We start from the raw sequence: 20573 nt of genomic DNA, 5'->3' as shown, positions 1-20573 counted from the left end.
TTTTCATTGCTCGTAGAGACCAGAACTGCCATATCAGAATGCCTCAGAGGAGGATTATCTGAGCTTTGTTTTAAATGCTATTTGTTGAGTAGAGTTTTTTTTTTCAAATTTATAAACATTTCAGTTTAAAGTATATTGTGTGCTATGAAAAGAGCTAGTGGAGGATTATATAGTTCAGAGGCTTGATAATGAGGCAGCAGCCTTTCACCTCCTACATCACTGATTTAATTGTTATAGAACTATGGTGATCTTAATTCTTGAATATCTGATTTTGAGAGCAGCATTGGTGAAAAATATGACCTCTCAAATAAGGCAATTAAACATCCTGTCTCACTAACTTAGCACCATTCTAAACTATAATAAAAGGTGAATAAAAAGGCTAGCCACCTACTAAGCCAAGTACAGGCATTTAGGATTTTGTATTTCATTGATTAGCAGCTTCCCCAACACCAAATACAGAGACAGCAGCTGCATGTCTTCTGCCTGCAAATGGTGTATCTAAGTCTTGTGAGAGAACACAATGCTCAAAACTCAGGTATTAGTAAGTAAGTAAAAGAACTGGTAGAACCTCAGAGTTATGAACACCTGGCGAATGGAGGTTGTTCCTAACTCTGAATGAAACCTTATGGTTGTTCTTTCAAAAGTTTACAAATGAACCTTGACTTAATACAGCTCTGGAACTTTATTATGCAAAAGAAAAATGCTGCCGTTAACCATCTTAATTTAAATGAAACAAGCACAGAAGTAGTTTCCTTACCTTGTCAAATCTTTTTTTAAACTTGCCCTTTTTTAGTCGTTTACCTTAATACAGTACCATGCTGTATTTGCTCCCCCCTCCTTTTCTTTTGTTCTTTTCTCTGCTGCTGTCTGATTTGTACTTCCATTCCAAATGAGATGGGTGGTTAACAGATCTGTTCCTAACTCTGGTGCTCCTTACACTGAGGTTCTCCTGACTTATCTAATGTTTTTTGTTGTTGTTTTGAAGTCTAAACAAACTCAATTAGCGATTGGGAATCTTAAGCAGTTCCTGGACATTTCAGCCAACCTTTGTAATCTGTATGTAATTGTTCATTGCTTTCAATTTTCTACCTTCTGCCTTGGAAAGGTTTCATTATACAACCTTAATGGCTATGATTTTTTTTTCCCCCATGGAATAGCAAATGGTTTGTATCAGTAATGAAGCCTTTTACAAGGTTATGTCTACACCACACAGCTTTTACCAAAGCAGCTGCTGTTTAAATTTGGGCAAAAAAGTAGTCAGACCAGCTTTGGGGGAGTAAAGTGGGTTGTGTACATTTTGGGGTGCAAATATTAGTAAAATTAAAACTAGCAAGCTTCTTTTATGTGTATTAATGTTGTGAACATGTAGCCCTTAATGTGTAATAAACAGGTATGTTCTCTGCTTCTAAACTGCCTTGGGATCCTTTGAGACAAAAGGCACCGTATAATAGATTATCATTCTCTCTACCTCTTTAGCGTGGGTTCGTGTTCAAAGAAGGATTTTTACTGAATGGTTTTGAGAACAAATGAAACCGTGTCAGGACAAGAAAAAGCTGTGACTGGGAAGACTTTGTGACGCGCTCAGGGGCTAAGTTCTCGCGCAAGTCTCTGCACTTGGGCCCCAACCCTGCTAAGCTTGAGACTGGACTTTACCCACGGTCTCCCCCGCCAGCGACGATGCTCCAGCCCCGCTTTGTATCGCAGGAACTGGCGCTGCTGCTGGTACAAGGCAGCCCAGCCGCCGGTGCGGAGCCCGAGGTCCCCCGCTCCAGCGGACCCGGTGAGCCGGCGGGCAGGGCTCAGCCCGCAGCAGCTGCCCTGCGAGAGACCCGGCGCCAGAGCGCCCTGACTCCCTCCAGCTCCGGCAGGCCGCCTCCTCCCGGCCCTCCCCGGGGGAGCCGCCCTGACGAGGCGCGAAGGGAAAGAGCCGCCCGCGGCACAAGCAGGCTGCACGGGGATCCGCAGCGAGAGACCCAGCAGCGCCAACCCCCCTCTCCTCGCCCCTCCTCCGCCGTCCCGCCCTCTCCCCACGCTCCTTGCCTAGGCGCCCCCCGCCAGAGGAGCCGGGGCTGGCACAGGAGGGAAGCCAGGACGTCGGACGTTCCTGGACGAGCCTGACACCGCAAGCGGTTGTTCCTCGGCTGGCGAAGGCTGCCCGGTGCTGCTGGGGGAGGTGGGGAAAGTTCGGAGCGCCGGGGTGGGGGGGAGTCTTCATATGGCAGCATGCCCAGATTTGGGGCACCTGTCTCCGGGCTGGTTGTGTTCTGGTTGGGTACCTGTATTCTGCCCTCCTTCATCATAATTAATAATCCTCCCCTGCCAGATAAGCACGGTGTTTCTTCAATTTCATCCTTAGCCTGCCGGGTGCGGCTGCCATGCACTGTTTAAATCATGCCACCCTGTTCCCGGCTGGTCCTGTGCTGATCCCTCTATATGGTAGCTGCCGCTGGTAATAGTTTGCAAAGCTTGTTGAACCGTTTGGATCGGTGATTCTCAATTAGGGGTAGGGGTCTCATTGGGGCTTTGCAGAGGTCTCCGGGGGGTACATCAGCACATCTAGTTATTTGCCTAGTTTTACAACAAGCTACCTAAAAAGCACTAGCAAAGTCAGTACAAACTGAGATTTCATACAGACAATGACATGTTTATACTGCTCTATATATGCTATCCACTGAAATGTAAGTGCAATATGTATATTCCAGTTGATTTATTTTATAATTTATATGGTAAAAATGGGAAAGTAAGCAATTTTTCAGTAATAGTGTGCTGTGACACTTCAGTGTTTTTATGTTTGATTATGTAAGCAAGTGGTTTTTAAGTGAGGTGAAACTTTGGGATAAGCAAGACAAATCAGGCTCCTTAAAGGACTAGTCTGGAAAGGTTGCGAGCCACTGGTTTGGATTATTTGGATGAAAGATGTTATCGTTGTGATTCTGTATCAGTAATCGTGCCTGTGGCTATTGAGAACAGCTATTTGAGATAATACTGACCTACTACAAACCAAGCAGGCTTCAATTAGGACACTGCTTTGAGTCAAACAATACAGTGATAAAAAGGAATTTCTAAATGCTGCCGTTTGAAATAAAAAAGGCAAATAAAGACTATGGCAGGTCCCTTTAACAAAATCATATAAAGGAAACATTCTAGATCTAAAGACAAAACACATTCTGCAGTGTTCTCTGCATGTCATCTCTTGGAAGGGGGGACTGGCATAGCCATAAAATAAAAAAAAAAACCCGCTTACAATTAAGGTGAACTATTTTTGCCTGATTTTTGTTTGATAGTTTCAGTGTTTAGCAGAACACTACAAACTGCCATTAAATAAGGCCATTTAATGGAGTGTTTTCTCATGCACTGTTAAGTTGTCCAGTTCAGTTCAGCCTGCTAAACACTTCATCACCTTATAGGTTTATTGAACATGCTTTAATTAAAATAAAATCATACACACATCAGCTCAGGTTACTTTGAATGACTAAATCAGAATTGAGAATGGTGGTGGAACGATTTGTTAAACTGTGCAGTGTAATTCTAAACCTTCCTGCAAAATTAATAGGGCAAATGCTGAAACTAACACAAGAAAGTTCATTGTCTGGGTAACTGGATATGTTTGAATGAGACAGATGTCCTGTAGAACTGGGAATGGAATAGCAGAAAGGGAAGTGCACAGAGCTTTTTAGTCTGTGCAAATGAACAGGACTAAGACGACTGGCTTCTCAAAATCAAATGCTTAAGATCTTTCATCATCCAAAAGTTTGGTTCATTGTTAATTTTATAATCAGTGTTACAGAGTTAATAAATGGAGGCATTTGTAGAAGGCAATTGGAAACTTGTTATGGTAAACTGAATAATTTAAATCTTTGCACATATACACTATGTAAATAAATGAAAATGTAGAAGAATTCAATTTAGTAAAGAGATAAATATCCAATTTCAGAATCAGAATACCATTTGCAACAGTGAATTTAACACAGATGAAAAAACAATGCATCCAAATTCTGTTGTTATAAGAATGGACAGGGTGATTGAACATGCATGCAGCTAAAATGCCACCCCATAGCACTACCCAGAAACAAGGCAGGCAAACCCACACAATGATTTCTCTCAAAGTTAGGTGCCAGATGGTCCAATGTGCATGGTCATCTGTAGTATTGCTTTTAAAATAATAAATGGATCTTTATTTTAAGATTCAATATATACGAGAGGGCACCATTTAACATCTCAAACAGACTTACGTTTTGCATTAATTCTTTTATTTTAGCTGTTGGGAAGGTCAAGTTAGTTCTTGGGCTAGGTTGAGAGTCCTGAGAAGAAAATCCTCTGATTCTCCAGAGAACAGGTACGACATGGGCTATGGCAGTGAAGGCTTCCCCACATTGCTCAATGAATATGTTCCTACCTTGATCTGGAGGTACTATCTGTGTAGGCGAGAGGCTAGTTCACTCACTGTTCCCTTTCAGCCCTTGGTCTTGGTGTTGAGATTGCTGATGAGGGTACTAATTGTTGTGATGTGGATACATGTCCGTTGGGAACTGGACTAAGATCAGCAAACCAGTTTCACGTAGGATGATTTGTCGGTTACTATCAGTCTTGGCTGCATTTGGAACCAGTGCTATAGCAGGGAAAGACTATTTTCCATTACCTGTCTCCTGAATCATTTGGTCTTTCAATAATCTTTGTGGCATGGAGCCCCGTGCATGAGGAATAGTGTAAGCGTAGCAAAGTATGTATATTCTACTCAGTGTACCCCAACTGATGGTGAATAAGGGTTCCCACCCTTCTCCCCAAGGGATCCTGGTCCGTACTTAGGGCTGCACAAATCATCATCATTATCCAGAGACTCAGAATCAGTTTGTGACAGTGAAGTTGCATGTTTCCATTTGCATGGACACCATTTTCAGAAGCTTGTTACCTAACTTACCTATCAAGCAGAGCCCTGTGGTAGCTAAAATGTCCATCTAGTTATGATGCAAGGGTTACCTTCCTGCTAGGAGACGGAGGGCATCAGAGGTCTGAGGAAAGAGAAGCACCTGCCTCCTCATACTTGCAGCAATGGTCTCCCTCTGATCCGTGCGCCATGCCCTGCCCTGCCCTGCCCTGCCCTGCCTGGAGCATCTCTCACTGGAATGGGATCAGCAAGTGCTGTGAAGGGCTTCCATACTGGGGGATTGTGTGAATGCCGAAGATCCTGTAGGGATATTGGAGTAACCATTGGGACAGTCCAACTTTCTAATGCTAGCAACAGGCTTAGGCTCTTTTTACACATTTTTATTGCTTATATTGTGCTAGGGAAGTGTTAGAGGACTGATATATTCTCATTTTTATTTGGGAGCCTAATTACATCAATATGCCTCTCTTTACTTTGACATAGTTTTAAAAAGAATAAATAAAAATATTACATAATTTCAAAGAAAGATTCATATTTCCTTTTTACTAAATTGCATTCATCCTTTAGCTGGAATATTGTTTAGAAGGTATACCACAGAGAGCAAAATTAAAAGAACTGCCTAATACAAGGGAATTAAGACTGACTGTGCACATATCAAGTTTGGGGGCTATTATTGTATATTTTTTATTTTATTTATTATACTGTAGAGAAGTCTAAACTAAAATCCTTGGTCCAAACACTCCTGAATCTCAGAGAAGTGATGATTTCAATCTGAACTTTGCATCTCAGATCCATCTTTAATTTATAGCTGAAACTTTAGGATAAATATTGTCTTTTGACATTGTCTTCTATTTTCTTTTGCAATCCAAATATCTTCTGACTCTAATAAACAGTAGAAGAAATGCCCCAAAATCTGAAGATGTGTTTTTTATTGATATTAATGAATCATGCAGGGACTGCAAGTGGTCAGAAGTCTGATAAAGGTAAGATCAGAAATCTTATGTAGGGGAAAGAATGTTTTGTTTATTGAAAATGCTATATGTAGTAAAATAGATTCAATACAACTGAGAAATACGGGATCCGTTTCTCTGCTGGCATAACTATGAGTTATGCCAGCAGAGAATTTGGTTAACATTGTAAATAAAGTTTTGTTTAAAAGCAGTGACCTTTCATTAAGCAATTTTTATTAGCACTATACATCTGCTGCAAGTGCATTTGATTAAAGGTACTTTTTTTTAAATTAGCTTACTTATGATGCGTTTATTTTATGTTTAGACTTTTTTTTATTTTAAAAGTTGTTGAATCTAATTTTAGTAATAGGATAATCTCTCTTACAGATTTGCCTCCATTATTACAAAAAGCTGTGGTTAGTATTTTTATTTTATCTATCTTCCAAAATTCTGTAATATAATCTAAAAATGTTTGTGTTATTACACAATATTTGTTGTTTATACCCTTTAGGAGGAAGTAATAGCTGGAAAATATCTGAATGGTAATATATAAAACTGTCCCTACCTATGTGTTGAAAACATTTTCAAATATCATGCAACATATTAATTCTTTTTGTTTTATTTTCTTGTTTAGCTTTCCTTGATATACTCCATTTTCAGGGGTAATGTATGACATCCTGTAATGTAGATAGTATATGTGTATGCACTAGAATAGAACATTATGGATAAAACGTGTAATGAAAGGATATCTATTTAGTGTTCACTAATATTAACCTATTATGTGTAGTGTATATATACACTATTAGCTCTATGACCTGCATTATCACAGGCTCTGCATATAGAATTCTAAACCACCAAATAATTGTATAGTGGATTGGTGCATCTAGTTGTTATGATTCAGAACTACAATGAAAATTAACAAGTATAAAACCATTTCTCATGCCAAAACAGAAATATACATGGAATGAGGCTGGGAATAAATACATGCTACATTATTTCAAAAACTTTTTTATAGTTAACTTTGTTTATTTTTTTCCACTGGTAATCATGGGTTTAAGTGTAAATCTGTTTTGGCAAAAAGATTTACTAAATCCTTGCATCACTTATTAGTAATAGTGTGTGTTTGTCGTATTTATTTTCTCTTGTAAGCAAAAGTAGTTTATTTTTTTACCTATATTTTTTTTTTTTCTGCTGTAGCACTAATGTATGGACAACAGATATGCCTAAAAAAATCATGGCATATTTCCATGCTCAGAATGTTATGTTTACTATTAGCAGCCTACAGGTTAGTACCCTTTTAAGAGACAAAACTTTCTTACTAAAGAGAGAGGGAGAAAATATTCAGAAAATTGGTGTCCGTTGTCTAAGTTGTAGAGTTAAATTACAGAGTTGACCTGTAAGTCTGTATAATACTGCAGGTCAGTATTAAATTGAGGGTAGAGTACTTTGCTTTATGGCCTTCAGAAGTTTGCAAAGGACTAAGACACAAATAATAAAGAAAAGGGCCCTTTTGCTCCTCTTTTGGAGGCAAGGCAGGGCCTGAATGTTTGCACTGTAGGCTTGCATGTGCTGTTTGGTATGGTAACCACATACCACGTAGCCACACCATGTTTATCCTAACCCATGCTTCAGGTCTAGCTGAGCTTTGCATTACTTCTAAGGAATGTGAGATACTAGATTTCCTATAAATCTCTCTCTCCTTTGAAGACTTCACTGAACTCTGTTTTGTTAAAAAACAAACCAAAAAACCCCCTTTTCGTGGCAGCATAAGTAGTGCAGGAAGCACATGCCATTCGTTATCCACAGTCATTACAAATGATGGTGGCCAAGTTCAGACTTGGAGCAATGTCATCAGTGGAGCTGCACCCTTTACACCAGATCTGAATTTGGTCCCCTAAATAATCTAATGTCCAATTTGCATTCTTAACTGTCTCAAAAAGCCCATGAATCAGTGTCCCATGACTCTATTTCATCATCAGCTCTTCCAAAACTATATGGATCCACATTAAGGTTTTGTTTTTAATTTTAGTTTTTGACGCTTTCATGGAGAGCTATGATATAAGTTTAAAGTAGCCTTAGATGACTGTGAATAGTCACAGGCATAAGGGTTATTGATTTTTAAGTAGAAATAAAAGGATATGAATTAAAGTAGAAATAAAAGTTACAAGAAGGATTTAATGCATAAGGTAATCGTCAGTGTAGGGAGCATTTAGAGATCCTGAGCTGATGTCAATAGAGCTATGTAGATTTACACCAGATGAAGTTCTGGGTAAAGTTGTACCTGTAATTAGGCCTTCTGCTGATTTATACTGGTATTTAATATTTAGGAATCTATTCTAGGAATTATTAGCTAACTAGGAATTAATTGGCTAACTGTAAAGCAGTTTGTACATACTGAGTATGAAGGATACAGTGTTTTAAGGATTTATATTGCACACAGAGCCAGTTGTATTCCAATAACAGGTACAGGAGCAGTGGCTTAAGTAATATTCAGTCAGAACATATCATTAGCAACTGAAAAGATTGTGCAATTTAAAAGATAACCATGTCACTCATATTGCTCTGTTTATAAGGAAGTCTTCTCCCATCTGTTTCTAACGAATTTAAAATCCACTTATGTTGATTAACTTCATTAGCACTTCTAAACAGAGTAGTCTTAGACTTCCTGGAACAGAAGGTATTTGCAATCTCTGTCATGGTAAAATGTGTTTTGTTTGCAATGCGGATTCTTTTGCACCCTAAGCAAAGAGAACAACAAAAATTACAACTTCAAACTAGTTTTGAAATAGTCTTATTGGAATTCAGTGTAGTATTAATTTTTAATCCAGTCCAGGGAAGGGTAAAGGTGAGATGCCAGTGCTAATCACACTTATAATGACAGGTTTCAGAGTGGTAGCCATGTTAGCCTTTATCAGCAAAAAGAACGAGGAGTGCTTGTGCCACCTTAGAGACTAACAGATTTATTTGGGCATAAGCTTTCGTGGGCTAAAACCCACTTCATTGGATGCATGCAGTGGAAAATACAGTAGGAAGATACATATGTACACAGAGAACATGAAAAAATTGCATTGCCACACTAACTATAAGAAGGGTAATTAATTAATGTGGGCTATTGTCAGCAGGAAAAAAAAAGTTTGTAGTGATAAATTCCATCATGTGCCAGCAATGCCCCTCTGCCATGTACATTAGTCAAACCGGACAGTCTCTACACAAAAGAATAAATAGACACAAATCAGACGTCAAGAATTATAATAGTCAGAAACCAGTCGGAGAACACTTCAACCTCCTTGGTCACTCAATTACAGACCTCAAAGTTGCAATACTCCAACAAAAAGACTTCAAAACCAGACTCCAAAGAGAAACTGCAAAATTGGAATTAATTTGCAAATTGGACACCATTAAATTAGGCTTGAATAAAAACTAGGAGTGGATGGGTCATTACACAAAGTAAAAACTATTTCCCCATGTTTACTTCCCCCCCCACCCACTGTTACTCACACATTCTTGTCAGCTATTGGAAATGGGCCATCCTGGTTACTACTACAAAAGTTCTTTTTCTTCTGCTGATAATAGCCCACCTTCATTGATTACTCTCGTATAGTTGGTATGGCAACACCCATTTTTTAATGTTCTCTGTGTATATATATCTTCTTACTGTATTGTCCACTGCATGCATCCAATGAAGTGGGCTGTAGCCCATGAAAGCTTATGCTCAAATAAATTTGTTAGTCTCTAAGGTGCCACTCCAGGCTGCGTTGAAACAGAGAGTTTCCGAGAGTAAAAGATTAAGAGTGTGTGTGTGTGTGTGTGTGTGTATATATATATTTATACATTTTATTATTCCCCTCCTGTCTGCAGATGTCTATAAAAAACTACCTGGAGAACCTTTTATACCAGCCCAAACAGCTGCTGTCAGATTTTCAACAGATTAATCATCAGCAGTTTCAAACTGCCGTGAAATATCTCTTCAGAAGCAAAAAGAACCGTTTTGTAAGTCACTTTGCACTCATTGTATGAAAAGTAAGAGCTGCCTTTTGATGTTTAAATAGAAAGAAGGCCAGACTGTCGATTTTTCTGTGAATGTTTCACACTGTAACCCAGCAGACATGAATTAGAGTCCCAGGTTTGGTGTTTTACATCCTTTGTTGTTTGGGTGTGGGAATATGAGAACAGTGCACTAAGCAATGATGTGGGGGACAGAGCACTCTCGTCTACCGATATAGGACCTGATACTGTAATTTGATCTGTGTGTCGGACCCTTACGCTCACATAGTCTTGTTGAAATCAGTGGGGTTTCACATGGGCGTTAAGGGTCCACCCACATGTATCATTTTTCAGGACTGGGGCCATCACATGGTGTTTCTGAATAGGGAAGAGAGGGTCTTCTGTGATGGGAGGAAAGGCATGCAACATAGGTGTCCTGGACACGGGGGAGAGCAAACCAAGAGAAATGGAGGATGCTCCTCTGGAGACATGTGATGAGTGCCCAATAATACAAGATTTTAATGTATTGTAGAGTCTGTTTTACTCAGACAGTTGCGATTCAGATCGCATTGTCAGAGAACACAGGTAAGTTCCTAGAACACTTTGGGAGCTATGTAAATAATACTGATCAGAGCTGCAAATGGCATTTTCTCACATGGTATTCATAGGTACCTCCAGGACTGATTGTGATCCCTGGAACTAGCACTGAAACATCAGCCCTGAAAGTACTGTCTTTGAACCACAGACATTTAAGTTGGGAAATGACCTATTAGTTTTAGTCCATTTCTCTATCAGGGCAAGAGTGTTCTTACAGTGTGTTTTTAGTGTTTGTCCAGTCTTCTGAAGGATGTATGTTTGGGTAGGCATTGCAAGAAATACGGCATGTGGAAAAGGTCCATTCTGGGGCGGGGTGGTAAGGTGATCATCTATCTACATACATACATAGTTTATGCACAGGTTGCCACAAATCTTCACATTTTCGCATGTATCCAGGTGAATACTCCGTCATCTCCAGCCTTTAGTAGCCTTTTTCTGCTTTTCACTTTGCTTGAGAGATTCAAGCTGATTTTTGGCCAACAAGAGAAAAGAATAATCCCCAGTATGCAATCAGCCACAGTCTTTTATTGCTGCTCTATTTTGAAATAGTGGAATATTGTGTCAACACTGCTTCTTATCAGGCCTCAAATTAAATATATATGAAATTAATGATGAAAGTAAATATATTCTCTTAACTCTTGGATACCTGCAGGAATTGGGAAATATTGTTCTCGATCTGGACAGGATTAGGGAGAGAATTTTCCAAAGCCCAGGAGGAAACAGGACCTTGTTCCTTGTTACATTGGAGAAATGCTTTCCAGCTTTGAGCTCTATGGAATGTGTGGCTATACTAAGCCAAGTTCTGCGGGTGTCATCAGTGAGCTATCTCCAACCTGATGTCATTAGAAGCCTCCCTAAAGATCTTCCGCAAGACACTTTCAGAAACTTGTAAGTCATTTATTTCCCAATGAAAACAATAATTTCTGTTGTCTTCTGATTAAATATACTTTTTTTAAAAAGGAGTTTGATATAGCAGCTCTGTATCTGGCATCAAGATACAAGTTTCTTTTCAGTTTTCATTCATTCTGATGCTATAAAAGCATGTTTGCTAATCTGTACCATTAAAAGAAATTCCACTTATCAATTAATTTGCATGTGCCATTTTATCATTTAGATCAGCCGTATTCAGGGACCTCTACGACAAGACAACGGCAAATGCGCAAAGAACTCTGTATGACTGGATGAAGCAGATTCTACAAAAATCCTATATCACCAATGGTATGCTGAATAGTAAAAGGCAGGCTTGCTTATCTAGCTTGAAACATGGCCAGGAAAGGATTAATCTTTCCTAGTGAACTTTTCGCTCATTATGAATAGTGCTGTGTTAAGGGCAGCCCTCTTAAATACTGTACATATGTCCAGCATACAGTAAACATATGTCCTTTGCTAGAGTTGCACTGCAGATACAATTATAAAATATGCTTATTCTTAAAGGTGAACGCCACCCTTGTACAGAGGACCATACACAAGGACTATGTGCCCCTTTGGTCCTGTTTCTAAGGCTTATAGGGGATTTAAGTAGTGTATTATCCTAGTGCAGGCTCTCTGCTCAGAGGTGAAGTTCACTGTGGTACCCTGTTTAGACTAGGAAAATAGGTGATCTTTGAAAATGTTAGCTACCATGTTTTTAAACACAACAGGAGGCTATGAGGGTTCTACCACTGGGGCACTGGCTCATTCAGAGAAATGACAAGATTAAAAGCAAAGTAAAATAAATGTAAAAAGACCAGGAGTACTTGTGGCACCTTAGAGACTAACAAATTTATTTCAGCATGAGTTTTCGTGAGCTACAGCCCACTTCAGCTCAGCTGTAGCTCACGAAAGCTCATGCTGAAATAAATTTGTTAGTCTCTAAGGTGCCACAAGTACTCCTGGTCTTTTTGCGGATACAGACTAACACAATTGCTACTCTGAAACCTAAAATAAATGTACCTCCTTCCCAATAATACCCTCCTCGTGCCTTTCACAGCTGTTTATCTCCCATGGCTGAGGTGCTTATTCCAAGGCCCGACAGTACAGCAAACATTCCACTAGGGGGCACCAAAGCAACAGAAACAAGACATCAGGGAAGGTCATTAGCCACTTTAGCAGCCCTTTAGTAGTAATAGCAATTTGTGCTTCCAGGGTTTGATCCTCTTCCCATTGAAATCAATGGCAAAATGCCCAATGACTTCAATGGAGCAGGATCAAGCCCCTGTGCAATCTTCCATCTAAAGATATCAGCGTAATCTGTAAACACTGATCATGAATGAGCCTCAGACACCACTGAGAGGTAGGTAGGTGTTAACACCAGGGGTGAAAGAAGCTTAAAGAACTTACCAGGGCGGCTGGGCTCCTGGGAAAGGTGTTGGGGGTGGGATGGCTCTGAGCCCCTGGAAGGGGCAGGGCCTTGGGCAGAAGGAGTGGGGCTGAGGCCAGACTCCCCCAGCCAGCCCTTCAGCGCTGCCCAACCTACACCACTTGGGGCTCTGGCCACTGCCGTGGTAGTGGCAGTGGTGGCTGGGAGCCCTGGGGCTCCGGTACCGGCTTACTTTCACCTCTGATTAGCACCATTTTACAGATTGAGAAACAGAGGTATATTACTTGCCCACAGCAAGTCTGAGCCAGAGTTGTAAAGAGTCTAGATTTTCTGCCTTCCAGATTTGTTCGTTAAGTACAAACACATCCTCCTTTAATTAACAAGTGAATATACAGCCAAGAAGTAACTGAGAGTTACAGTGCCCCACCTAAGAGTTCCAGCACTGGCAAATGGTCTTGGTTGTCATGGTCTCTTGCTTGCTTCTGTGACCATTATGGATTAGGAACAGTATGAAGACAACATGAAGCATGGAGCTCTCACACCCCTCTGCAGGAACCCCTCCTTCCGCTGCAGCTCAGCAATGCAAGAATCTTGAAACATACCACATATGTGTTATGTAGTTGGCTGCTTTCGCAACATTTTTCTAGTTTTTGTTACAGCTATTTCCTCATTTTTATATTTGTATATTCCTGTGAAATGGCAGAGAGCTGTTTCATAGCCGCATGTCTTCCTGTCCAGTTGTGCCAAGGTCTTAGGATCAGCGTGAGATGACATGTTGTTTTAATGTCTCAAAAACATCTCTCTAGAGATTTGTGTCTAAGTAACTCAGCTAATTCTCATTTATTTCCTATTAAAAATACCAACCTCTCCAATGATGAAGAACTCTGGTGGCTTTTGCAAAAACGGGTGCTGATGTGTTTTATGTTTTCTGCCTGATTTTTAAAGAACAAAAAAAGGCTCCAGGGACCCTAGTCTCCAGTGTTGCCAAAAGCACGTTTCCTCTTCTCCTTCCACCAGCTCTTTCCTTTATTCTCTCCCTTCCTGTCTCTTAATGTGCTTGGTGGTGGGAGTTAGTATGATCTAATGATGAAAGCAAGGGACTGGATGCAAGGACTTTTGGAGTCTATTCTGAACTCTGTTTCACCATATCAACCATTATAAGGCAGTCACTTAAGATCTGTGTTTTCAAAAATGCCCACTAATTTTGGATGCATCAGTCTGAGAAACTTGTGGCCTGATTTTTTCAGAGATGTTGAAAACTCCCTGACGTATATGCATGACTATTAATAGAAATCAGCTAGAGTTGTGGGTGATCAGTATCTCTGCAGATCAGGTTGCAGGGATGTCAAGCTGAGCACCCAAACATTGAGACACCCAAAATTCATAGCCACTTGTAGAAAATTTAAGCCTTAGCTGCTCTGTCTGTTTTTCCAGTTGTTAAATGGGGATAATTATTTCTCAGGGCTGTTGTGATTGTTTATTTGTAAAACATTTTGAGGTCCTTGGATTGTGCTATATAAATGCAAATGATTGTTCTTATAAGGTATTATATTTCTTCAGTTTTTATCCTAATTTATGGCTGTACTAAATATTTTTTACTTTCTCTGAGGTTAATATCAGTTCAGTTAACAATGAGAGTGTTCTGTATAGTCATAGCATATAATCAGTCGTTTAAAGGGACCCTGTCGGGTTAATAATACACAAATATAAAGTGCTTTACCTATGTTACCAAATAACACATCTGATTATGAAAACTGCTATTTCATACTGCTTTTTACTTTTGCATATTGTATAGTTTAGGCAGTACAGACAGACTAGTCATTTTCACTTTCTGATTCTCATTATTAGCATGGAGCTGCAATAGATGGATGCACAAACCTCAGCGGAAAGTTTTAAAAGCAAACAAAGCTGATTTATTGACATTTAAAATATTAATGAATACACTTCTGTTATTAATGTTTGGAAAATGTTGGTTATAACTCATCTCCACACCATTTATGGATTTAAACTATCTGACATTGTCCATTTTTATGAGCAGGACCTAGTAGTGTTCTGATTTTAGAGATCCTTTGATTATCCAGCAATGAAGATGTACAGAGTATAATGTTTATTTGTAATCACAATGACATTTTTTACATTTGAATGAGTATTTTTGTACAAAACAGAGTTAAATGATTCAACCTCTTGGGTCAGTGCAGAAAATCTATGGATTTTGGGAAGATATATGGTCCATCTTCCATTAGAAGAAATTATGAAAATTAGTCTCAATGAAGTAAGTAGAAAAATGTGTTTGGATGTATCAGTTATCCAGTGATGTGATAGAATGATCACAAGCACAAATTTAAAAATGAAAGGTTGTGTATGTTTAAAATGATTTAGTTGCAAACTAAATCCAAATGTTCAGTTGATCATTTATTAATGAACCACTCCACTGCCTCTTTTTTAAAACTGAAAAATGTACAACATCCATAAGTACTTAATTAGATATGTATGCTTGTCATTGTCTCTTTCCCACAATCTATCTCCATCAAAACTTCCATGGGCCACACTGAGAGCTCTTCAGATGAGGCAGGATCATGCCCCATATTAGATTGCAAATTATTTAGGTATGATACAGAACTACTGGTCTTTGCCTTTTTAAACTTTGTATTATCCAGATTGCTCTTTGTGCCATCTGTGTAATCTGAAAGGAGGCAGATGATAGTTTATAGTATCAAACATGTATTAATGTCTTTAGTTTGTATAGATTCCTGATGATAATACGCTTTTGCTTGTACTAATTAGATGAGACTATTCATAAGCTATGACAATGCAACAAAGCAGCTGGATACGGTGTATGATATCACACCAGAACTCGCGCAAGCTTTTCTAGAAAGAATAAACTCATCAGGATTTGATCTGAGAAACACTTCAACTATCTACAGGCAAGCAAGACTTATTTTCATTTTTAGCTGTCTTTGAAAATGCTTTTCTGGAGCGAAGTGGAGGGAAGGAAAGGGAGAGACTGGATGCTGCATGAGATTGTTAGAATATCATGGTCTTTTACTTTAAACTGCTGACTGAAAATTGCCACTGCTTAGTAATAACCAAGAGTTGTTGCCATCTGATGAATTTTTGGAAGTGCTTCTAAAATAACCTGATGGTCTCACACCAGCTTCTTTGTGGACAGGTGTCCATGTTATTTGTAGCGCCCAAGAATCAGGGTTCCATTGTAGTAGGCATCATATAGACAAATAAAATAAGATATTCCCTGCCTGAGCAAGCTTGCAACTTATATGTCAGGCATAATTTCACGGGTGGATGAAACACTCAGAAAAAGTGTGTGTGTGTGGGGGGGTAGTTTAGGAGGATGAAGTTACAATAAAACAAATTCATTTTTAGCAGAAAAGAAGACTCAGCTTAACCATTGCACGATGGTATTGATATGTAAGCATTATGGCAGAACAGACTTTGAGGAGGGAATCACTCATGCACTAGCCACCACCACCACAAGTGTCATTAATTGATACCCACATTACCAGTTGTAGCAGAGAGGCCAAGGAGGAGATAGGTAAAAAGAATGATCTAGCCTCCCCATTTTAGTGGGCTCTCAGAGGCATAGGCGCCAGCTCTGTGGGTGCGCCAGAAAAATAGTGGGTGCTCAGCAGCCCCGTGGATCAGCTCCTCCCCCTCTCTCCCAGCACCTTCTGCCTGCCTCAGATCAGCTGTTTAGCAGCATGCAGGAGGCACTGGGGTGGGAGCTTGGGGGAAGGCATGGAATGGGGGGGGGGTTGAGCACCTCCCAGCAACTCATAAAGACGATGTCAATGCCCTCAGTATTGCACTGAGTTACATTTGCATGCATTGCTGACCTTCTTGTGACTGTTCTGTGGGTAAACAGAGGATCTCCAACTTCAGGGCTGTCAAACCAGCACTAAACTCATTTTAACAATAATAGCAATAAGAATGAAAATGAACCTTTCTCGTGAATACTCAGTGTGAACCCCCTGCAAGAAGACCATTTTGTTCATTTACATTTATATTACATTTTGTCATATAAATGATCCTATTTAGCCCCGAGACACCACTCTCTGGAGTTGTTTGCAGTCCCCTGAGGCAATTCCTTGGACTTTTCAAATGTATAAAGAATAGGCTTTATGACTCCAATTCTTTTCTCATTACACCAGTGGAACTTCATTAATTTCAGTGGAGTTATTCCTGAATTACACTGGTGGTAAGTGAGAGGAGAATCAGGCCAACCATGTATATTTCTGTGTCAAGAATGAGGGGGGCGGAAAATCTCACAAATGGTTTTACTACCCACGCAAGGTGCCAACTTCTTACAAACTGAAGGAATGTCATGCTCCAAAGTCCTTAATGTAGTCCTTATTTTATTTTACACATTTTAACCCTGTTAATGCTCTTTTAAGAAGTAATATTATTTATTGCTGCTAATCCCAAGGGAGATTAGGAGCCTTTGATGGCAATGCAGTAATGTATCAGATGGTAACTATTTGTTATAGAAGTGCAGTTATAGATACTTTGTTGATTTGCCTGTTAGTCTGATGATGATGATGTACCATGACTTCTATTGGGCCACTAAAACAGTGGGTTGTTCCATTGCTAAGCGATTTGCTGTTGAGGGACTAGAGGAAGTAAAAACTGTCTGAACCCATCTACAGTACAGAATTTACCAAGTTTGTGACTAGGCTGCAGCATAGCTAGCAGCTGGTTCAGTTCATGTCCATAAACCACATAGTTTAGACACCAGTCCTGGTGGGCCCATGTTCTGCATATTGATCCTGTCTGTGAGCAGGGCTGTAGCATGAACATCAAGCTATAGCTACACTCTCCTGTTGTTCCAGCCTTATGTAAATGGGATTACTAACCAGCTGGACAATTAAATATAGGGGCACGGCCAATACTGTAGCCTTTTTTGCTCATTTGATGACTAATCATTGACTGTAAGTGCAGTAGAAGTAGAAAATGCTCATCAGAGAGCGCTGATATTTTACCATGACTATGATATGACCATCAGGTGAAATGTGTCCATGTGGCTGATGCACAAAGGTCCTGTCAATCTGACAGCTGAAATCATGCATTCAGCAAATAAATGCCTCTGGAAATGGCTGTTCACAGCGTGTTTTTCCTAACCAGTGTGGACAGATTTTTTTCTTTCTATGTTATGAAACTCTGCTATATACTTAACCAGGAGGGTGCTGAGTGAAACAGTGTGTAGCGAAGCTTTGTAGAACACTTAAGCTTTACAAGCTTGCAGTAACTGTTTGAACTTTATTGTGTTCTTAATATAGTTTTAGTTACTGGTTCGACTCAGCCAGAAGCGTATTAGGCATGTAATCCTCAGCCGTACACACAGTTGTATGCCCTGCCCATGCTAGGAAACAAAAGCATGTTTCATAGAATATCATAGAATATCAGGGTTGGAAGGGACCTCAGGAGGTCATCTAGTCCAGTGGTCCCCAACTTTAACAGGTTGTGAACCCCTTTCACTAGCACGTCAAGTCTTGCGAACCCTCTCTTAAAAATGAATTTTTCCAGGGATTTTCTCCTGTATCTGAGTATAAATTATAAAAGCAGTGATCTTGGAAATATAAAATTTGTTTTTATGACATGCTTATTCCACACTATTTATTATTAATTATTTATCATTACAGTATTTTTATTACATTATGAAAACGGCAACATTCTTCCAAGATCTCACTTTTCCAAGATCTCACTCAAAAGAGTTCCTCCTACACAAGCATTCAGGTCTTGAGCAGTCCCGGTAAACACCACACGTTACAAAAAAGCTTAAACTTGTTCTTCATAATAATTTAAAAAGCAATACTAGTTGCCTATTTAATTTTAAAAACAGCAAAAAATATTCACCTCCCTTTCCGTTTCTTATAAGGAGTCTTGATGTTTAAATCTCAGTGTTATAGATATGATTGCTTTGGTCTGCTTAGCTCTTGGAAGTCTAGGGGCTCTGGGCTGCTGGCCCCATGATGCCTGGAATCCCTAGGGACAGCTCTGTCCACTATTAGGGAATTTTTTCCTGAAAACCCCCTGTAACGTTTCATGAACCCCACTTTGGGAATCACTTATCTAGTCCACCTCCTTGCTCAAAGCAGGACCAATCCCCAACTAAATCATCCCAGCCAGGGCTTTGTCAAGCCTGACCTTAAAAACCTCTAAGGAAGGAGATTCCACCACATCCCTAGGTAACCCATTCCAGTGCTTCACCATCCTCGTAGTGAAAAAGTTTTTCCTAATATCCAACTTAAACCTCCCCCACTGCAACTTGAGACCATTACTCCTTGTTCTGTCATCTGGTACCACTGAGAACAGTCTAGATCCATCCTCTTTGGAACCCCCTTTCAGATAGTTGAAAGCAGCCATCAAATGCCCCCTCATTCTTCTCTTCTGCAGACTAAACAATCCCAGTTCCCACAGTCTCTCCTCATAAGTCATGTGCTCCAGCCCCCTAATCAAACATCACCTCTGCCTCCCCCTGCCTCCGAAAATGGTTGTCTTGTGAGGGTAAATAGTACAACAGAGCATTGCAAATGGCTACAGTCATTCTGTTGGGTGTCAATTGGATTTTCTTACAACTGCTGTTGAACAAATCTACGTCCAGCGGGGCAGCCACATAACTCTGCCTGTGTGGTGGGTAGGGAGCTATGCTAGATGTGAAACACGGTAGATTCTTATTCATTTAGGTTTAAAATGATAAAATAAAACCTATCCAAGACTCTAGATGCCCAGCACATACATTAATTATACAATACAGTGAAATCCCAGCAGTATTAAAATAATAATTCTAATCGGAACTCAGCCTGTCAGACACCTAGAGAGCATCCTGTCCACCCCTTCAACCTTTCTAAAGTGGGGATTGTACCCAAAATCCTTCCAAAGGGAGCAAGTTCCAAAAGTGGGCTCCTTCAACTGAGAGAATCCTGCCACAACATATTGAATCATGAACCTAAGTTCTGAGAGCAAGTGCTTCCCAACTGATTTTAACAGAATACAAGAGAGTGTAGGTCTCGGACCATTCAGGGCTATAAAGATTGTAATTCAAGGTGTTGGTGACAGCAAGAAGTGATCAGAAAGCTAGTTAAAGACTATGAGCACAGGAGCTGCATTCATGTATCTGCAATTAGCTAACTCATTTCTGGTCTCATACAGGTTAGGCTTGTTGGTTTGTTTTTATGATAATATGGAACAAATGGATGCCATTGTGGCACGGGTTTTACTTCATCAAATGATGAAATGCAATCAACTGAGAGGCTTCCAGGCTGATGTTTATAAGGTGTGTATTTGTTCACTCTTGTGTGAAGTATCCTAGCTAATCTGTTTCTCATCCTCCCCTTTCTAGGATAAATTTCTTCTTTAGAATCCAACAAGAAAGGAGTGACAAATCACTGACCTGCAAGAGATACATAAAAAAGTACTCAAATAAGTAATGCAAAAGATAAAAGCCCATTGACGCTTTTAACAGCATTTAGTCCTCTCAGCCTGTTTCCTCACTCTTCATATCTATTTGCCATCAGTGGGTCTACTTCAGGATCTCTGTGAAGTAGGTTCATAGAATATCAGGGTTGGAAGGGACCTCAGGAGGTCATTTAGTCAAACCCTCTGCTCAAAGCAGGATCAATCCCCAGATTTTTGCCCCAGAGCCCTAAATGGCCCCCTCAAGGATTGAACTCACAACCCTGGTTTTTAGCAGGCCAGTGCTGGTTCTTGCTAAATGCTTGCTTCTGCTGCTGATGGTTAGTCAGAAAACCCCTGATAATGTTTGGGTAACAATGGAAATTACATGTTGGCAAACCTCCCTGCTCTTAAATACAATTTCATGCTCTGCATCTGCCTTTTCTTGATG

At 39.9% G+C, this 20573-nt stretch overlaps 1 protein-coding gene across 1 annotated transcript in view; it reads left to right on the top strand.

The window, feature by feature from the left end:
* The first annotated feature begins 2093 nt into the window (after positions 1–2093).
* OTOA (otoancorin) overlaps positions 2094–20573 on the top strand; it is a 61335-nt gene continuing 42855 nt past the window's right edge. The window contains exons 1-12 of the mRNA XM_050966780.1: positions 2094–2173; positions 5782–5868; positions 6223–6251; positions 6347–6377; positions 6470–6497; positions 7033–7120; positions 9694–9825; positions 11069–11304; positions 11531–11634; positions 14881–14987; positions 15500–15639; positions 19880–20003. Of these exons, the coding sequence (XP_050822737.1) occupies positions 5787–5868; positions 6223–6251; positions 6347–6377; positions 6470–6497; positions 7033–7120; positions 9694–9825; positions 11069–11304; positions 11531–11634; positions 14881–14987; positions 15500–15639; positions 19880–20003 (1101 nt within the window). The 5' untranslated portion in view covers positions 2094–2173; positions 5782–5786. The remainder of the gene's footprint in view (positions 2174–5781; positions 5869–6222; positions 6252–6346; positions 6378–6469; positions 6498–7032; positions 7121–9693; positions 9826–11068; positions 11305–11530; positions 11635–14880; positions 14988–15499; positions 15640–19879; positions 20004–20573) is intronic.

The sequence above is a fragment of the Gopherus flavomarginatus genome, chromosome 9 (assembly GCF_025201925.1).
Source record: "Gopherus flavomarginatus isolate rGopFla2 chromosome 9, rGopFla2.mat.asm, whole genome shotgun sequence".
NCBI lineage: Eukaryota > Metazoa > Chordata > Testudines > Testudinidae > Gopherus > Gopherus flavomarginatus.
The sequence above is the reverse complement of the archived record's forward strand: the minus strand, read 5'-3'. Positions and strand labels throughout refer to the sequence as shown.